The sequence below is a fragment of the Scyliorhinus torazame genome, chromosome 1 (genome assembly GCF_047496885.1).
Source record: "Scyliorhinus torazame isolate Kashiwa2021f chromosome 1, sScyTor2.1, whole genome shotgun sequence".
NCBI classification, from domain to species: domain Eukaryota; kingdom Metazoa; phylum Chordata; class Chondrichthyes; order Carcharhiniformes; family Scyliorhinidae; genus Scyliorhinus; species Scyliorhinus torazame.
In genome coordinates, this window is record NC_092707.1 from 4,848,870 (window position 1) to 4,869,992 (window position 21,123).

At 46.6% G+C, this 21,123-nt stretch overlaps 1 protein-coding gene across 6 annotated transcripts in view; it reads left to right on the forward strand.

The window, feature by feature from the left end:
- Window positions 1-21,123, forward strand: part of LOC140428264 (M-phase phosphoprotein 9) — a 266,696-nt gene that overhangs the window by 109,094 nt on the left and 136,479 nt on the right. For all 6 annotated transcript variants that reach the window (XM_072514583.1, XM_072514911.1, XM_072514834.1 and 3 more), the window contains exons 8-9: window positions 3,966-4,078; window positions 17,554-17,667. In XM_072514583.1, coding sequence (XP_072370684.1) covers window positions 3,966-4,078; window positions 17,554-17,667 — 227 coding nt within the window. The remainder of the gene's footprint in view (window positions 1-3,965; window positions 4,079-17,553; window positions 17,668-21,123) is intronic.

Genomic DNA, 21,123 nt, shown 5'->3' on the forward strand with positions numbered 1-21,123 from the left:
GTGTGAGCTCACAGTAAACTAGGTGTTTTATTTGAATGTATTCTGCAAATTCCTATGTGTCTCCTATGCATGTCTAAGTCCAGATCATGTATATCAAGATGCGTAATGATGCCAACACTGACTCCTGGGGACAAAGCTGTTTGCACCCCTGCTATCCAACGCTTCCATTAACCACTACCATCTTTCTGTTTTTAAACCAATTTGGTTTACGCTGCTATACACCTGTTAGTATTATATGCCTTAATTTTCATTAACCAACCTTATGGACAGCATCTTATGAAACATATTTTCAAGATCACTGTACATAACATGCACTGCATTTTCTTAATTAGTGCACTGTTATTTCCTCAAAGAACTTAATTTTGTCAGATGTACGAGCAGTCCTTAATTATTGTACAACTTTCAAAGTGAGTATTTTATCCCACATAATGAGCTCAGGAAACTCATCTACTGCCGCCTTCCTCTACTAATTTCCCATCTTTAGCTCAATAGCAATGAGACTAAATGAATTCAGTCGTCTTGGGACGTCACTCTTTGACATTGTGCATCCAATGCTTCCTTGGTCTTCCTAGGCTTGTTATAAATTCTTCTGTATGCAGGGTCACGTAGGTAGTTATGATATTTCTCCTATTGAAAGAAGCCCAAGCCTTCACAGTTAGCTTCTTGGATCTTCTGCCATAATTTTATATCATTCTTGATTCTTTGCATCGTGACTACTCCTGAAATTCCTCTCAACTAATGCACCTTCGCTGTTAGCACCTTGCTTGACAACTTCTATTCCAGTACACTAATCTGTATTAGGAATAACCATCATTTCAATAAATTCTTACCTTTACTGTTACCGAATGTTTTTAGCCTTCCATGTCCTGCTAATCATCAAAAAGCACCATATGCTGGCCGAGTTACTTTGATGTCTTTTTCACAGTTTTCAATTTCTGACTCAAACCTGTCATGTTATGCAACATTTTCTACATGTTCAGTTACATCCCCTACAATTAATTGCTATATGAACACTGAATGATTGCTAATAATCTGTGACTTTACTGGTCAAATTATTCTAACTTTGATGAAGTAAATCATCCAAACTGGAAGTCTGAGAGTTGCATCACCACACTTGACCTGTTGCATTCACTCATCAGGATTCATCCAATAAAGAAAATAATATGTAAAGGTACCAGATTCCTTATCTGGTGTCCCAAAATCCTGAAAGACCTGAAGACTGGGCCCCACAGTTCCAAAGAACAAAGAACAAAGAAATGTACAGCACAGGAACAGGCCCTTCGGCCCTCCAAGCCCGTGCCGACCATACTGCCCGACTAAACTACAATCTTCTACACTTCCTGGGTCCGTATCCTTCTATTCCCATCCTATTCATATATTTGTCAAGATGCCCCTTAAATGTCCCTATCGTCCCTGCTTCCACTACCTCCTCCGGTAGCGAGTTCCAGGTACCCACTACCCAATTCCAATCCGGCATTGCTGCTGTCACAGGCCTAAATTATTCAATTTTGGGAATAAGGGTGTGGACGCTGACCTGGTCCAACCTCCCTCCCTTTCCTGGGCAGAGAAATCATCCCAACTGTAAGCTTTAATGAATTATTATCCATTCTTCCCCCAACCCCCAACCCCAAAATCCACAAATCTAGTACCTGTCCTGTTCAGGGCTTCCCAGATAGGGTTCCAATGTGTGCTTTTTGTGACACCAGAAATCCGGATTGGGTAAGAACAGTTCTCTATATTCTACCTCTGAGCCTGATCTTCAGCATTTCCGCTTATTGGCTATCCTGATTTCCACTGGTCCTTCCCCATTAATCTGGTGATCTGGGGGTACCTGATTATTCTTTTTCTCCTTTTTTTGAATAGAGTCACATTGGCAACTCTCTATTTCTCTGGCATAACTTCCATTTGATATGGAATGTGCAACACAGGAATGGGCCTTTCAGCACAACTGTCCCATGCTGTGTTTGAGTTTCCATACCAACCTTCTCCCTTGTGTAATTATGTAGCATCCCTTTTAAATGCACAAAACTGTTCAAGCTCACTTGTGCAAGCAGCTCTATAAGACGATAAGACGTAGGAGCAGAATAAGGCCACTCGGCCCATCGAGTCTGCTCTGCCATTCAATCATGGCTGATATTTTTCTCATCCCCATTCTCCTGCCTTCTCCCCATAACCCCTGATCCCCTTATTAATCAAGAACCTATCTATCTGGGTCTTAAAGACACTCAGTGGTTTGGCCTCCACAGCCTTCTGCGACAAAGAGTTCCACAGATTCACTACCCTCTATGTCATTAAGCATTGCTATTCTAAGTTAGAGTAGTGGTGATGCAACTCTCAGACTTCTAGCTTGGGATGATTTACTTTATCAAAGTTAGAATGATTTGACCAGTAAAGTCACAGATTATTAGCAATCATTCAGTGTTCATATAGCAATTAACCAGTTTTACTATCAATATCAAATATGGTAAACAAAGAAAACATTACGTTGTCAGATGACTTTATACAGGCTAAACTCTCATCCAAATTTACTTTCAAATAAAATCATTCACAGAAGCAAAATCATAAGCAAAATACTACCCAGCACAACCAGCAATTTAAACTCAGGAGCTAAATCAATAGTTGAGACCTTAATCTATCTGGCTATCCTCAGTAAACTCTTTGATGCGATCTCTATTGGTGTGGAAAAAGATATTTGTGAGATTGTAATCCGAGTCACTGCTATTTCCTGACCTCAATAGGATTTTTTTGGATGAAGTCATCAGTCAATCCTAACTGTAACCCCAGTGCCTTTTCTGCTGTGTTTGTTTCATTTTTTTTAGTACAGATTCTTTAGCCATTGGTTTCATTAGGTATGGTATGAATGTAATAATTTGTTGTATATTGTATTTTAATATATGTTGCAGTAATGCTTGAAAAACTTTGGTTCAAAGTACATAGGGGCAGAATGATAGTTATTTTAACAATTTGCTTGTTTACAGATAGATGGCTAATGGAACATTGTTTATGTTTAGGAAGTTCCTCGAGGTGTAGATAATTTGAGGGATTGTGTTTAGTCCTAGCGAAGGAGATCACGGGGCATCTTAGTGGGAAAAGACTGGAGACTGCCTTATGTTTGGGATACAGATAATGTCATTTATGGGAGGAGCCAGATATAATTGTGCAGTCTGCTATAAGATTTAAAGTTGAACAGCAGTTTGCCATAGGATTTCAGCCTGACAAGACGGAAGGATTTTCAGGTTGTTGCTGAAAGAGTCTCTCTCCAAAGGTCTGCACAGAGAAGCAAATACCCTAATTATTTTATTTCTAAGTGGCATTTGAACTGTATTGGATTCCTTAATTGCTGGAATATGGCTGGTGTAGATAGTGAGTTCAACAGTTTTTTCTTTTATTTAAGAACCGTTTTAACTGTTAATTGGAAAGCCATTACTGTGTTGCTAATGTGATTGATTATGTGTTTAAATTCAAGTTTGTTTTGACATAAAATATACTTATTGGTCAGTGTTATCACTTGGTTTTGTAGTCTTTCCTCACAGTCTTAGAAATTGCAAATTGGGATTCTCGTACGGGAGTACCAACATGATATACTCAACAATTTGTGCTGTATTACCTATATTTATTTGATGCCAGATACTGTCTTAACCTATCTACATTGTACACTTGTATATATATCACTAACAGTTGTCTATAATTACAAAGATCAATGTTTCTTTTAATATGCAAAGCACTTGCATTAAACCTATGGAGAGAGAACCTTGGTCAGATCATGGAGTATAGTCCACAGTTATGATTTCCATGTTTGAAAGGAACACTGGGGGAAATAGATTGCTGGTAAGGTGAAGTAGAATGGGAGGAGACTTGTGTGGAGCATAAATCCTGGCATGGAACAGTTGACCTGAAGGGCCCATTTCTGTGCTGTACCTCAATATTTCTGTGTTCATATGTAGTTTGTTTTGTTTTTATTTTAGGACTATCTTATTGGAGGCGGGATGAAGGGGAGCTGTACTACCCTTTACCAAAGAACAAGGAGGCTGACCTTGCTGACATATTTTCTCCCACCAAAACTGTTGACAGATGTCAGGTATGTATAAAAGGCTTTATTAATCGGTTAAATGTTGTTCAGTTATTTGAAATGAGAGGTCTGACTACCTCCAGTAAAGCAAACATATGTAAAACTGTTGATACTCCCAGCTAGGTTTTCTTTACAACTTTTCTTCTTGTATGTCTTAAATTCTCACTGTGTTCATGTATATTTTTGCAGTGGAAATGCGTCAATATGATCGGATTACCGGGCATTCCATAATCGTAATTAATTTTTCCTTTCTTTCCTTTTCTTTCTTGCGAGCATAAACAGAAATGTCATTGTTCTGAGGTGCAATTGAGAAAAAAATTGTTTTAATGGGGCATGACCAGCAGAAATGAGAATAGGTAACAAATTGAAGTGTTGAATAAGGTGCAGGGTAAAGAAAGCAGAATTTACTCCACCCTGTTTGCTGTTCTGTCAGGATTTTACTGTGCTGCATCTGAATTAATTACTTTCTGTATCTGGTAAATCCTGTTAATTGGATATAATAGGTGAGCATGTTGGTGCAACTGTCACAACTTATGATTGCGGTGGGTTGTCAGAAAAGTCATATATTATTATATTTACATAGAATTTACAGTGCAGAAGGAGGCCATTCGGCCCTTCGAGTGTGCACCGGCCCTTGGAAAGAGCACCCTATTTTTTTTTTTAATATAAATGTTTTTATTCTCCATTTTCACATTTTCCTTCAAAGTTTACACCCCACCCACAGACAGTAAATGGTAACAAATACAAAATCAATCCCATTAACAATAACAACGATCCCATCCTTCCACCACCCCAAACAACGGCCCACCTGTCAATATATGCATCCAATAAAACAAGCCCTCCCATGGTGGAAACAAGAAACAAAGGAGAAAAAGAAAAAGGAGTCCGGGACCGCCCATGGTCACCATTAACCTATAGAGTCCACTCTCTTCTCTCCCCCCCCCCCCCCCCCCCCCAATCCAACCTCTGAAACCACCATACATGATACCCAAGAGTTGTAAACCACCCCCCCACCCCTCCTCTCCAACTCCTCCCGTCCACTGACTCCTGTAAAACTCCTCCTCCCCAACTTTCCACCCCGGCTACACCACTCGGACCCTGTTCTGCCAGGCTCCGATGGCCGCAGCCCCTCCCCCCACCTCACACCCGTTCACTGGCTGGCTTAAACCGGCCAGCGTGGAGGCCCCCGCCGGGGTCCCTTTCCCCCTTGCCCGGCCCTAGGAAAGCCCAGAAATCCCCATTTAGCACACAAACCCTGCATATCCACCTACACCCCAAAGAGCCCTCATTTCGAGTGAAAGTCCCATCACTTCCCTTCTCCAAATATATACAACATTGGCTCCTTTAGCCCATACACCCGCACGCAGTGAAACAAAAAAGAAGAAAATACAGTCCTGAGGTTACATCGGCACATGGCAATTTCTCAGTTCTGCCACAGTCCTTCTGCCTTCGCAAACTCCCCTGCTACTTCTGCCGTTCCAAAATAAAAGTCCTTGAGCTTGTAAGTCACCCTCAGCTTCGCTGGATATACAATACTGCACTGCACCTTGCTAATGTACAGTGCCCTCTTCACCCGGTTGAAGGCAGCCCGCCTCCTTGCCAGCTCCACCGTAAAGTCCTGGTATACACGTATACCAGCTCCAGCCCACTGCACCACCCACTTCTGCTTGGCCCAGCACAGGACCTTCTCCTTCGCACTGTACCTCCGGAAGCACAGAGTCACTACCCTTGGCGGCTCACTCGCCTTTGGTACAGGCCTCCACGACCGATGAGCCCGATCCTCAAATTCTGTCTGCTGGATCTGTTTTCCAAGTCTTCCATTTTTCCTCGCAGATCCTTGTTAATCTCCATCACCTTCCGCATCTCCTTCCCCATCGAGGTAAGTTGATCACCGTGCTGCAATAATGTCTCCTCCACTTCCTTCAGCGCCTCCCCTTGCTCCCGCACCACCGCTACTGCGCTCGCCACCGCCGTCGTCACCGGGGAAATCGCCTCCTCCGCCAACACACTCAAAACCTCCCTCATCTCCTTCCTCATTGTCTCCATGTATTTTGTAAACTGCCTTTCGAATTCCGCAGGCATCACCTTAGTTATTTCTTCAGCCGTAAGCAATGCGGCCTCCCCTGGTGCTCCAGCCTCCATTTTCCTTTGTGACTCCGTGGTGACCTTTCCACTCCCCGACGGACCTTCAGCTGTTTTTTTTACGGCCGTTTTTTTTGCTCACCCTCGACATTCTTCTTTACTGTGCCTTCACTGTGCCTCCTCTGTGCCTTCTCCCTGCTTTTGCCGCCTCCGTGGACCCTGGGACCGGGCTTAAAGCCCCAAAAATGCCGTTCCCAAACTGGAGCCCTCCATTGTGCGGCTGCCTCCCGCCCGCCGTCACCGGAAGCCCAAGAGCACCCTACTTAAGCCCATGCCTCCCCATAACCCAGTAACCCACCTAATCTTTTTTGGACACTTGAGGGCAATTTACCATGGCCAATCCACCTAACCTGCACATCTTTGGACTGTGGGAGGAAACCGGAGCACCCGGAAGAAACCCACGCAGACACTGGGAGAACGTGCAGGCTCTGCATAGAGCCGGGAATCAAACCCGGGACCCTGGAGCTGTGAAGCAACTGTGCTAACCACTGTGCTACCGTGCTGCTCTATTTCTGGATCACAGCATTTGTCTTGCAGCTTAGAGTACCGTTGACAAGTCATACACTGGGACAGTGTTTTGGGATGGAGAGTTTGGTGTTTAATTATGTAATTAATTTTTTTAACATAAACTGCTTTTTTCTGTCAATTTAGATTCATGGCACCAGTTTTACACAAAAAACAAGTAACATTGTTTAAAATGTGAAAATTCAGTTATTTAAAAACTTCCTTCTTGGGATGTGAGCGTCGCGGGCAAGGCCAGTAATTCATTACCCATCCCTAATTTCCCTTGAGAAGGAGGTGGTCAGCTACCTTCTTGAACCACTGAACTCCATGTAGTGTACGTGCTTCCATTGTGTTGTGAGGAAGGGAGTTCCAGGACTTTGATCCTGACTTGGCACCGTATTGGTGTGTGACTGGAGAGGAATTTACAGATGGGGTATTCCCTTGCACCTTCTACCCATGGGTCCTTTAGGTGTCAGAGGTCACATGTTTGGAATTTACCAGTACTTGGCAAACTGCTGCATTGCACCTGTAGATCATACACACGGCTGCCACTGTGTACCAGAGGTGGAAGGTTTGAAATGTTTAAGATGATGAATGGGTGACAGTCAAGCAGGCTGCTTTGTCCTGGATGGTGTAGAGTTTGTTCTGTACTGTTGGAGCTGCAGTTATCCAGTGAAGAGGGGGTATTCCATCAGACTCCTGATTTGTGTTTTGTCGATGATGGACATGCTTTGGGAATTCAGGAAGTAGTTTACTCACTGCAGAATTTTAAAAAAATATAAATTTAGAGTACCCAATTCATTTTTTTCCAATTAAGGGCAATTTAGCATGGCCAATCCACCTAGCCTGCACATCTTTGGGTTGTGGGGGCGAAACCCACGCAGACACGGGGAGAATGTGCAAACTCCACACGGACAGTGACCCAGAGCCGGGATCGAACCTGGGACATCGGCGCCGTGAGGTAGCAGGGCTAACCCACTGCGCCACCGTGCTGCCCGCTCACTGCAGAAATCCCAGTCTCTGTTCTGCTCTTGTAGCCACAGTATTTATATGGCTGTTCCAGTCAATTTCTGGTCCATGGTAACCCCAGGATGTAGATGGTGGGAATTCAGTGATGGTAATGTCTGATGTGTCAAAGGTAGGTCATTGGATTTTCATTGTGTGGCTAGAATCATAGAATTTACAGTGCAGAAGATGGCCATTCGGCCCATCAAGCCTGCACTGGCCCTTGGAAAGACCATCCTACCCAAGCCCACACCTCCACCCTATCCCACCCTATAAATGTTACTTGCTATTTCTTAGCCCAAGCCTGAATGTTGTCCGGGTCTTGCTGCATGTGGGCATAGACTGCTTCATTATCTGAGGAGTTGCAAATGGGACTGAACACTGTCCAATCATCAATCAACAACCCCACGTCAGACCTTTTTGATGGAGGGTGTCATTGATGAAGCAGCTGAAGATGTTTGGGCTTCGGAGACTACCCTAAGGAAATCCTGAAGCAATGTCCTGCGGCTGAAATGTTCGGCCTCCCAATAACCACACCACAACTTTTTTTTCCTTTGTGCTCGGCATGATTCAAACCAGTGGAGTTTTCCTCCCTGATTTCCATTGACTTAAACTTTATTCGGCCTCCTTATCCAATTCTTTCATCCATGTTTGGACTAAGGCTGTAGTGAAATGTGTAGCAATGTCGTCCTGGTGGAATCACAACTGAGCATCGTGACAATGTTTTTAAAAAATAAATTTAGAGCACCCAATTCATGTTTTCCAATTAAGGGACAATTTAACTTGGCCAATCCACCTACCCTGCACATCTTTGGGTTGTGGGGGCGAAACCCACACAAACGCGGGGAGAATGTGCAAACTCCACACGGACAGTGACCCAGAGCCGGGATCGAACCTGGGATCTCGGTGCCGTGAGGCAGCAATGCTAACCCACTGCGCCACCGTGCTGCCCCTTTTGGTAGCAATGGTGATGACACCTTCCACTTGCTGACAACTGAGAGAAGATTGTTGGAGCAGTAATTACTTGATCGGATTTGTCTTGCCTTTTGTAGACAGCCATTCTCGGTCAGTTTTTTACATTGTTGGGTCAATGCCAATGTTGTAGCTGTACTGGTTTAGTTTGGCTAGAGACAGGTGGTTCTGGGGCAGTCTTCAGTATTCCTGCTGGATGCCAGGGCCTGTATCCTTCGCTGTATCCAGTGCCTTCTGTTGTTTATTGATGTTACATGGAGTGAATTGAATAGGTTTGGAGACTTGCATCATTGATGGCGGGGCCCGCAGGAGGAGTTGGAAAGACTGGAGATTTTAGGATTTTTTCCTTTGGAGCAGAAAAGATTATGGGGACAGAATAGAGGTGTTCAAAATCATAAAGGGTTTTAATAGAATAAAGGAGAAAATATTTCCAATGGCCGAAGAGCCAGTAACCAGAGGAAAAGAATTCGAGGTAATTGGCAAAGCCAGAGTTGACATGAGGAAAAACAATTATGCTCCAGATATCACGCTTGAAATGGTGTTTGGAGTCAATTCAACAGAAAATTTCAAAAGGGAGTTTGATAAAAACTTGAGGGAAAATTTGTCAGGATTATGTGGGAAAGATAGGTAAATGAGACTAATTAGACATCTCTCTCAGTGAGCTGGCCCGGGCGATAGACTGAATGGTCTCCTTCTATACTGTATCCTTCTATGGTTATTGGATATCATGTGGTGTTAACATCTTAACTTGCAAATTCCCCGTCATAGTGCACAAGTGGGCATCAGTCAGCTAGGAACAATAGACGATAACTAACGTGGTAACTGTCAACTAAGAATTTTTAACCTGGCCACAATACCATGGCTCCTTGATTCATGCACGAGTAGCTTTATTTTTTAAAAATATATATTTTATTCAAGATTTTTTGGCCAAACATAACAGTACGTAGTGTTTCTTTTAAACAACAATAAAGCAATATAAATAACAGTGGCCAGTTTTAAACAAATAAATAAATAATATATGAACAGAAACAAGAACCAAACTAAATGGCAACTGCCTTGTCAAAAATAAATACTCTCCAAAGATACAATCCAACAGTCCAATATACATTACCTAAAACAAGTGCCTATACATATACAATAACATCCCTGAGAGTCCGTCCGATTCCTCCCCGCCCCCTCCTCCCCCCTGGGTTGCTGCTGTTGTCTTCTTCTTTTCCATTCCCTCTATCTTTCTGTGAGGCAGTCGACGAACGGTTGCCACCGCCTGGTGAACCCTTGAGCCGAACCCCTTAGTACGAACTTAATCCGTTCTAACTTTATAAACCCTGCCATGTCATTTATCCAGGTCTCCACACCCGGGGGTTTGGCTTCCTTCCACATTAACAATATCCTGCGCCGGGCTACTAGGGACGCAAAGGCCAAAACATCAGCCTCTTTCGCCTCCTGCACTCCTGGCTCTTCTGCAACCCCAAATATAGCCAACCCCCAGCTTGGTTCGACCTGGACCCCCACCACCTTCGAAAGCACCTTTGCCACCCCCACCCAAAACCCCTGTAGTGCCGGGCATGACCAGAACATGTGGGTGTGATTCGCTGGGCTTCTCGAGCATCTCGCACACCTATCCTCTACCCCAAAAAATTTACTGAGCTGTGCTCCAGTCATATGCGCCCTGTGTAACACCTTAAATTGTATCAGGCTGAGCCTGGCACACGAGGACGATGAGTTTACCCTACGTAGGGCACCAGCCCACAGCCCCTCCTCAATCTCCTCCCCCAGCTCTTCTTCCCATTTCCCTTTCAGCTCAACTACCATGATCTCCCCCTCGTCCCTCATTTCCCTATATATGTCCGACACCTTACCATCCCCCACCCATGTCTCTGAGATCACTCTATCCTGCACCTCCTGCGTCGGGAGCTGCGGGAATTCCCTCACTTGTTGCCTCGCAAAAGCCCTCAGTTGCATATACCGAAATGCATTCCCTTGGGGCAACCCATATTTTTCCGTCAGCGCTCCCAGACCCGCAAAGGTCCCATCTACGAACAGATCTCTTAACTTTGTTACCCCTGCTCTTTGCCATGCTCCAAATCCCATCCATTCTCCCCGGAACAAACCTATGGTTATTTCTTATCGGGGACCGCACCGAGGCTCCCGTCTTTCCCCTATGCCGTCTCCACTGCCCCCAAATTTTCAATGTAGCCACCACCACCGGGCTTGTGGTGTATTTCTTCGGTGAGAACGGCAACGGTGCCGTCACCATAGCTTGTAGGCTAGTCACCCTGCAGGACGCCCTCTCCAATCTCTTCCACGCCGCTCCCTCCTCTTCTCCCATCCACTTACACACCATTGAAATATAGAGATACCCGGTGTTCTTCTCCTCCCCTGAGTACTCCCCTCCACTTCCTGGAACCCCTCAATGCTATGGCCAGGGGCTCAATCGCCAGTGCAAACAATAACGGGGACAGAGGACCATCCCTGCCTCGTCCCTCTATGGAGCCGAAAATAATCAGACCCCCGTCCATTCGTGACCACGCTCGCCATCGGGGCCCTATACAGCAACTGTACCCATCTGATATACCCATCTCCAAAGCCAAATCTCCTCAACACCTCCCACAAATAATCCCACTCTACTCTATCAAATGCTTTCTCGACATCCATCGCCACCACTATCTCCGCTTCCCCCTCTGGTGGGGGCATCATCATTACCCCTAGCAGCCTCCGTATATTTGTATTCAGCTGTCTCCCCTTCACAAACCCAGTTTGGTCCTCATGAACCACCTCCGGGACACAATCCTCTATCCTCATTGCCATTACCTTGGCCAGAATCTTAGCGTCCACATTCAGGAGGGAAATAGGCCTATAGGACCCGCATTGCAGCGGGTCTTTTTCCTTCTTTAGGAGGAGCGATATCGTTGCCTCTGACATAGTCGGGGGCAGCTGCCCCCTTTCCCTCGCCTCATTAAAGGTTCTCATCAGTAGCGGGGCCAGCAAGTCCATATATTTCCTATAGAATTCAACTGGGAATCCGTCTGGTCCCGGGGCCTTCCCCGCCTGCATGCTCCCAATCCCTTTCACTACTTCCTCCATCTCAATCTGTGCTCCCAGTCCCGCCCTCTCCTGCTCCTCCACTTTAGGAAATTCCAGCTGATCCAGAAAGCACATCATTCTCTCCTTCCCATCCGGGGGCTGAGCTTCATATAATCTTTCATAAAATGCCTTGAACACTCCATTCACTCTCTCCGCTCCCCGCTCCATCTCTCCCTCCTCATCTCTCACCCCCCCTATCTCTCTCGCTGCTCCCCTTTTCCTCAGTTGGTGGGCCAGCAACCTGCTCACCTTCTCCCCATATTCGTACTGTACACCCTGTGCCTTTCTCCATTGTGCCTCTGCATTACCCGTAATCAACAAGTCAAATTCTACATGTAGCCTTTGCCTTTCCCTGTACAGTCCCTCCTCCGGTGCCTCCGCATATTGTCTGTCCACCCTCAGAAGTTCTTTCAACAACCGCTCCCTTTCCCTATCAACAAAGAACAAAGAACAAAGAAATGTACAGCACAGGAACAGGCCCTTCGGCCCTCCAAGCCCGTGCCGACCACATTTACATAACTGCGATCTATGACGCTTTCTGCCACCTGCATGCTCCTAAGTGCATCCAATTGCTGCTCCAACCGAACCATGCAGTCTGTGAGGAGCTCCAGTTGGGTGCACTTTCTGCATATGAAGCCATCCGGGATGCTGGAAGCCTCCCGGACCTGCCACATCTCACAGTCAGAGCACAGCACCCCTCTAACTGACATTGCGCAATTAATTAAAATTAAAATTAAAAAATTTTTTTTTTTTGTTTTTGTTTGAATATTTGTTTGATAGGCAAGGGAATCCATGTGTGGAGCCAGAGGAAATGGGCGAGGTACTAAATGAATACTTTGCATCAGTATTCACCAAAGAGAAGGAATTGGTTGATTTTGAGTCTGGAGAAGGGTGTGTAGATAGCCTGGGTCACATTGAGATCCAAAAAGAAGAGGTGTTGGGTGTCTTAAAAAATATTAAGGTAGATAAGTCCCCAGGGCCTGATGGGATCTACCCCAGAATACTGAAGGAGGCTGGAGAGGAAATTGCTGAGGCCTTGACGGAAATCTTTGGATCCTCGCTGTCTTCGGGGGATGTCCCGGAGGACTGGAGAATAGCCAATGTTGTCCCTCTGTTTAAGAAGGGTAGCAAGGATAATCCCGGGAACTACAGGCCGGTGAGCCTTACTTCAGTGGTAGGGAAATTACTGGAGAGAATTCTTCGAGACAGGATCTACTCCCATTTGGAAGCAAATGGGCGTATTAGTGAGAGGCAGCACGGTTTTGTGAAGGGGAGGTCGTGACTCACTAACTTGATAGAGTTTTTCGAGGAGGTCACTAAGATGATTGATGCAGGTAGGGCAGTGGATGTTGTCTATATGGACTTCAGTAAGGCCTTTGACAAGGTCCCTCATGGTAGACAAGTACAAAAGGTGAAGTCACACGGGATCCGGGGTGAGCTGGCAAGGTGGATACAGAACTGGCTAGGCCATAGAAGGCAGAGAGTAGCAATGGAAGGATGCTTTTCTAATTGGAGGGCTGTGACCAGTGGTGTTCCACAGGGATCAGTGCTGGGGCCTTTGCTCTTTGTAGTATATATAAATGATTTGGAGGAAAATGTAACTGGTCTGATTAGTAAGTTTGCAGACGACACAAAGGTTGGTGGAATTGCGGATAGCGATGAGGACTGTCGGAGGATACAGCAGGATTTAGATTGTTTGGAGACTTGGGCGGAGAGATGGCAGATGGAGTTTAATCCGGACAAATGTGAGGTAATGCAATTTGGAAGGTCTAATGCAGGTAGGGAATATACGGTGAATGGTAGAACCCTCAAGAGTATTGAAAGTCAAAGAGATCTAGGTGTACAGGTCCACAGGTCACTGAAAGGGGCAACACAGGTCGAGAAGGTAGTCAAGAAGGCATACGGCATGCTTGCCTTCATTGGCCGGGGCATTGAGTATAAGAATTGGCAAGTCATGTTGCAGCTGTATAGAACCTTAGTTAGGCCACACTTGGAGTATAGTGTTCAATTCTGGTCGCCACACTACCAGAAGGATGTGGAGGCTTTAGAGAGGGTGCAGAAGAGATTTACCAGAATGTTGCCTGGTATGGAGGGCATTAGCTATGAGGAGCGGTTGAATAAACTCGGTTTGTTCTCACTGGAACGAAGGAGGTTGAGGGGAGACCTGATAGAGGTATACAAAATTATGAGGGGCATAGACAGAGTGGATAGTCAGAGGCTTTTCCCCAGTGTAGATGGGTCAATTACTAGGGGGCATAGGTTTAAGGTGAGAGGGGCAAGGTTTAGAGTAGATGTACGAGGCAAGTTTTTTACGCAGAGGGTAGTGGGTGCCTGGAACACGCTACCGGAGGAGGTGGTGGAAGCAGGGACGATAGTGACATTTAAGGGGCATCTTGACAAATACATGAATAGGATGGGAATAGAGGGATACGGACCCAGGAAGTGTAGAAGATTGTAGTTTAGTCGGGCAGCATGGTCGGCACGGGCTTGGAGGGCCGAAGGGCCTGTTCCTGTGCTGTACATTTCTTTGTTCTTTGTTCTACCCTCCTGCTTTCCTTTATGTGCCCTAATAGATATCAGCTCCCCTCTAACCACTGCCTTCAGCGCCTCCCAGACCCCTCCCACCTGAACCTCCCCATTATCATTGAGTTCCAAGTACCTTTCAATACACCCCCTCACCCTTAAACACACACCCTCATCTGCCAATAATCCCATGTCCATTCTCCAGGGTGGACGCTGTTCTTTTTCCTCCCCGATCTCCAGGTCCACCCAATGAGGAGCGTGATCCGAAATAGCTATAGCCGTGTACTACGTCCCCGTCACCTTCGGGATCAGTGCCCTTCCCAAAACAAAAAGGTCTATCCGTGAATAAACTTTGTGGACATAGGAGAAAAATGAAAACTCCTTGCTCCTAGGTCTACGAAATCTCCAGGGGTCTACTCCTCCCATCTGCTCCATAAAGTCCTTAAGCACCCTAGCTGCAGCCGGCCTCCTTCCGGTCCTGGACCTCGATCTGTCCAGCCCTGGGTCCAGCACCGTATTAAAATCTCCACCCATTACCAACTTCCCCACCTCTAGGTCCGGGATACGTCCTAACATGCGCCTCATAAACTTGGCATCATCCCAGTTCAGGGCATATACGTTCACTAAGACCACCGCCTCCCCTTGCAATTTGCCACTCACCATCACGTATCTGCCCCCACTATCCGCCACTATGGTCTTTGCCTCAAACATTACCCGCTTCCCCACTAGTATAGCCACCCCCCTGTTTTTTGCGTCGAGCCCTGAATGAAACACCTGCCCCACCCATCCTTTGCGTAGTCTGACCTGGTCTATCAGTTTCAGATGCGTCTCCTGCAGCATAACCACATCTGCCTTAAGTTTCTTTAGGTGTGCGAGTACCCGTGCCCTCTTTATCGGCCCGTTCAGCCCTCTCACATTCCACGTGATCAGCCGGGTTGGGGGGCTCTTTACCCCCCCCCCCCCCTTGTCGACTAGCCATCTCCTTTTTCAATCCAGCTCCTCACCCGGTTCCCACGTAGCCGTATCTCCCCCCAACGGCGCCCTCCCACCCCGACCACCCCACCCCATACCAGCTCCCCCTTCTCCCCAGCAGCAGCAACCCAGTTAACCCCCTCCCCCCCCCACATCCCTCACTAGCGTAATTGCACCCCCCTGTTGCTCCCAGAAGTCAGCAAACTCTGGCCGACGTCGGCTTCCCCCCCGTGACCTCGGCTCCCACTGTGCGAGGCCCCCTCCTTCCTGCTTCCCTGTTCCCGCCATGATTACCATAGCGCGGGAACAAAGCCCGCGCTTCCCATTTGGCCCCGCCCCCAATGGCCGGTGCCCCCAGCTCCTCATCCTCCCTCCCCCCCTCCCCCACGACATGGGGAAGAGAGAAAAGTTACAGGGTCGCAGGATTAACAACTTGGGAAATCATCTCTTCCCCCTTTTCCCCCTCTTCACCGCACATATTCGCCCCACCACTTTGTCCCAAACGTTCTTTTTCTGGCCGGCTTATTCCAGTTTCTCCTCGACAATAAATGTCCACGCCTCTTCTGCAGTTTCAAAGTAGTGGTGTTTCCCTTGATGTGTGACCCACAGTCTTGCCGGCTGCAGCATTCCAAATTTAACCTTCCTTTTGTGCAGCACCGCCTTGGCCCGATTAAAGCTTGCCCTCCTTTTCGCCACCTCCGCACTCCAATCTTGATATACGCGGATCACCGCGTTCTCCCACCTACTGCTCCCGAGTTTTCTTTGCCCATCTGAGGACCATCTCTCTGTCCTTATATCGGAGAAATCTCACCACTATGGCTCGAGGAATTTCTCCAGCCCTCGGTCTTCGCGCCATAACTCGATAGGCTCCCTCCACCTCCAACGGGCCCGTCGGGGCCTCCGATCCCATTAACGAGTGCAGCATCGTGCTCCCATATGCCCCGACGTCCGCCCCTTCGGGAAGACCAAGAATCCTTAAATTCTTCCTCCTCGCATTATTCTCCAGCACCTCCAGCCTTTCCACACACCTTTTGTGTTGTGCCTCGTGCATCTCTGTCTTCACCACCAGGCCCTGTATGTCGTCCTCATTCTCAGCAGCCTTTGCCTTCACGACCCTAAGCTCCTGCTCCTGGGTCTTATGCTCCTCCTTTAGCCCTTCAATCGCCTGTAATATCGGGGCCAACAGTTGCTCCTTCATCTCCTTTTTAAGTTCTTCCACGCAACGCCGCAGGAACTCTTGTTGGTCAGGGGCCCATATTAAACTGCCTCCTTCCGACGCCATCTTGCTTTGTGCCTGCCTTCCTGTCCGCTGCTCTAGAGGATCCACCGCAATCCGGCCACTTTCCTCTCCTTTTTCCATCCGTGTCCAGGGGGGATTCCCTTCTGGTTTACCGCACAGTGTTTTTAGCCGTTAAAATTGCCGTTGGGGCTCCTATTAAGAGCCCAAAAGTCCTTTCCACCGGGAGCTGCCGAAACGTGCGACTTAGCTGGTCATCGCCGCACCCGGAAGTCACGAGTAGCATTATAATAACAAGCTTTATTACTTTGACTAAGAAAGGTATTACATTTTATATTACTGTTCCTCAGCATTATGTTAAATGATAGTGTGACATACAAATAATACAACCTGGTTCCGGGGCCTGGAGTGATTCCGTTCAGTTGTCTAGGCTGTCTGCAAGGTAATGGGTTTCTGACTGATTGGGAGAGTGGAACAACCAAGAGACCACATATCCTGGATTGCTAAGGTGTGGAAAAATCATTTGGCCTGCCGTCTATGCCAGCCATGTACCCCGTGTACTCTGCCTTGGAAGCTGTGCAGGAGGGAGAAAAAGATTCTGTTTTTTTTTTTTTTTGTTGGAATACAAATTTGGTCTCGGCTTGCATAATATCTGGTTGCAGATTTAGCACAAACTGCATTTTTAGATGTTTACTCCCCTTCTAATCCTTTCCGCCTTTCCCTTTGTTCGACAAGCTTGTTTTTGAACTGAGTGCATATAACATTTTATCATTTATTACAGTATATGGTGTCTTGGTATCTAGTCTTTTTAACTGTGCATGAACTTCTCTCACAACTATGGTGTTTGTCATTTTCTGCTATTACGCTTCTTTGAGCCTGTTATTCATACATAAAGACAGGTTTTGATCTTTACTTTTCTCCATTATTGCTGTAACCTAAAAAACAAAGTGCAAGGATGCTGAAGTAGATTGATCATTTAAATCAAAAAACATTCTCACACTCTTATCATATCACAACAGTGAAAATAAATCAAATTTTTCTTTAGCTTCCAATAGGTCCCCAATCACTGAAGGAGATTTATTGTATGAAGCAGAAGGAAAAAGAGTGTGTACCTGACTGGGAATTGAGTTCCCCCCCACTTCATCCGTCTCCCCCACAGGTAAAACAGTTCCAGCATCAAAAGCAGTTTTCACTTCTATAATGCTGTCAACACAGCAAAACATCCCAAAGCACTTTGGGAGTTGGCGGTGTGCTGACTGATTAGCAAGCATGAGTTACAAGAATTGAGGTAGACCTTGAGAACTAGACTTTGGAGCTTTTGAAGGAGGATTAAGAGCAGAAAAGTGGATGGGATTAAGAATAAAATTGCAGAAAGCAAGGCCAAGATTAATAAAAGTTCTCTAGCAGAGGCAGCTGTACAATAGCTTCGAAATGGAAGAATGCAAGGTGTGAGATGGGTTGTTCTGATTATGATGGGGCTGCTATGGGCAGACCTGTATATCAGGACAAGTTTCCTAATATCAATGGCAAAGTCAATGGAGGTTGGCAAAGGTGGGGTGAGGACTACTTATTACTGGATTTGACACCTGTGGCTGCGTTTTCCAAGTAGCTTGAGTTTAAGTGGAGTGAAATGCAGGAGGGTAACAAGGCGAGCATTTGAGAAGACTGATTGAATGATTGATTGATATTTATTGTCCCATCTGCCGAAGATTAGTGAAAAGTATTTTTCTGTGGCCAAGGGAACGTATACAGTAATAGACAAGAGAATAATCGACAGTACATTGACAAATGATACATCAAGAAACAGTGATTGGTTACAGTGTGGAACAAGGGCCAATAAAGCAAATACATGAGCAAGAGCAGCATAGGGCTTCGTGAATAGAGTTCCGGCAGGGAATCGATCAGTCCGAGGGGGAGTCTAGTAGCTGTGGGGAAGAAGCTGTTCTGATGTCTGGATGTGCGGGTCTTCAGACATCTGTACCTTCTGCCTTGTGGAAGGGTCTGGAAGAGGGCAAAGCCTGGATGTGAAGGGTCTCTGACAATGCTGTCTGTCTTCCTGAGGCAGTGGGAGGTGTAGACAGAATCAATGGGAGGGAAGGCTTGTGTGATGTGTTGGGCTGAGTTCACCACACTCTGCAGTTTCTTGCGATCTTGGACCGAGCAATTGCCATACCAGACTGTGATGCAGCCGGATAGGATGCTCTCTATGGTACATCGTAGAGGTTTGAGAGTCGATGCAGACATGCCAAATTTCTTTAGCTTCCGTAGGAAGTAGAGATATTGTTGGGCTTTCTTGACTGTTGCATCAACGTGAGTGGACCAGGAAAGGTTGTTGGTTATGGTGACCCCCGTTATGATGCGGAGACGCCAGCGTTGGACTGGGGTGAGCACAATAAGAAGCCTTGGAACACCAGTTAAAGTCCCAACAGGTTTGTTTCGAATCACTAGCTTTCGGAGCACTGCTCCTTCCTCAGGTGAATGAAGAGGTGGGTTCCAGAAACATATATATAGACAAAGTCAAAGATGCAATACGATACTTTGAATGCAAGTCTTTTCAGATAATTAAGTCTACAGGTTCAGACGGAGCGGAGAACCGACAGAGTACTTATAGCCAAGTTCTGCACACAGGAGTACGGCCTCAACTGGGACCTTGAATTCATGTTGCATTACATTCACCCCCCACCATCTGGCCTTGGCTTGCAAAATCCTACCAACTGTCCTGGCTTGAGACATTTCACACCTCTTCAACCTGTGATTATCCCTGTCTCCAGCTGCTCCGTTTGGACCTGTAAAGAATTAATTACCTGCAAAGACTTGCATTCAAAGTATCATAGAACATAGAACATAGAAAATACAGCACAGAACAGGCCCTTCGGCCCACGATGTTGTGCCGAACCTTTGTCCTAGATTAATCATAGATTATCATTGAATTTACAGTGCAGAAGGAGGCCATTCGGCCCTTTGAGTCTGCACCGGCTCTCGGAAAGAGCACCCTACCCAAACTCAACACCTCCACCCAACACCAAGGGCAATTTGGACATTAAGGGCAATTTATCATTGGCCAATGCACCTAACCCGCACATCTTTGGACTGTGGGAGGAAACCGGAGCACCCGGAGGAAACCCACGCAGACACGGGGAGGACGTGCAGACTCCGCACAGACAATGACCCAAGCCGGAATCGAACCTGGGACCATGGAGCTGTGAAGCAATTGTGCTATCCACAATTCTACCGTGCTGCCCTTAAGAACAAATAAATCTATTGCATTTTTGACTTTGCCTATATATATGTTTCTGGAACCCAGCTCTTCATTCACCTGAGGAAGGAGCAGTGCTCTGAAAGTTAGTGATTCGAAACATACCTGTTAGACTTTAACCTGGTGTTGTAAGGCTTCTGACTGTGATTCGTCGTTGTTTAAGATACGACCCACCACAGTCGTATCATCTGGAAACTTACAGAGAAGTTAAACTTGGTGGCAATGAAGATGAAGAAGTTTTACTTGTAACAAGGGTGAAATGTGAACTGAATATAAAAAGCGTGACAAAAGGTGATCTAAGTACCACCAAGTTTGAGGTGAGGGATGCCGTCAGTGTCCCTGCTGATTTCATCTGTGGGAAGTGCACCCAGCTCCAGCTCCTCAGAAACCGCGTTAGGGAATTGGAGCTGGAGTTGGATGAACTTCGGATCATTCGGGAGGCAGAGGTGGTCATAGATAGAAGCTTCAGGGATGTAGTTACTCCGAAGAATAAAGATAGATGGGTGATGGTGAGAGGGGCTGGGAGGAAGCAGTCAGTACAGGGATCCCCTGTGGTCGTTCCCTTTAGAAACAAGTATACCGCTTTGGATACTGTTTGGGGGGGGGGGGGGGGGGGGGACGACTTACCAGGGTTAAGCCATGGGGTACAGGTCTCTGACACAGAGTCTGTCCCTGTTGCTCAGAAGGGAAGGGGGGAGAGGAGTAGAGCATTAGTCATTGGAGACTCCATAGTTAGGGGGATAGATAGGAGATTCTGTGGGAACGAGAGAGAATCACGGTTGGTGTGTTGCCTCCCAGGTGCCAGGGTGCGTGATGTCTCGGATCGTGTTTTCGGGATCCTTAAGGGGGAGCAGCCCCAAGACATGGTCCACATAGGTACCAACGACATAGTTAGGAAAAGGGATGGGTATGTAAGGCAGGAATTCAGGGAGCTAAGGTGGAAACTTAGATCTAGGACAAACAGAGTTATTATCTCTGGGTTGTTACCCGCGCCACGTGATAGCGAGACGAGGAATAGGGAGAGAGAGGAGTTGAACACGTGGCTACAGGGATGGTGCAGGAGGGAGTGTTTCAGATTTCTGGATAATTGGGGCTCATTCTGGGGGCAGTGGGACCTCTACAAACGGGATGGTCTGCATCTGGACCAGAGGGGTACCAATATTCTGGGGGGGGAATTTTGCTAATGCTCTTCGGGAGGGTTTAAACTAGTTCAGCAGGGGCTTGGGAACCTGAATTGTAGCTCCAGTATACAGGAGGTTGAGAGTAGTGAGGTCATGAGTAGGGTTTCAATGTTGCAGGAGTGTACCGGCAGGCAGGAAGGTGGTTTAAAGTGTGTCTTCAATGCCAGGAGCATCCGGA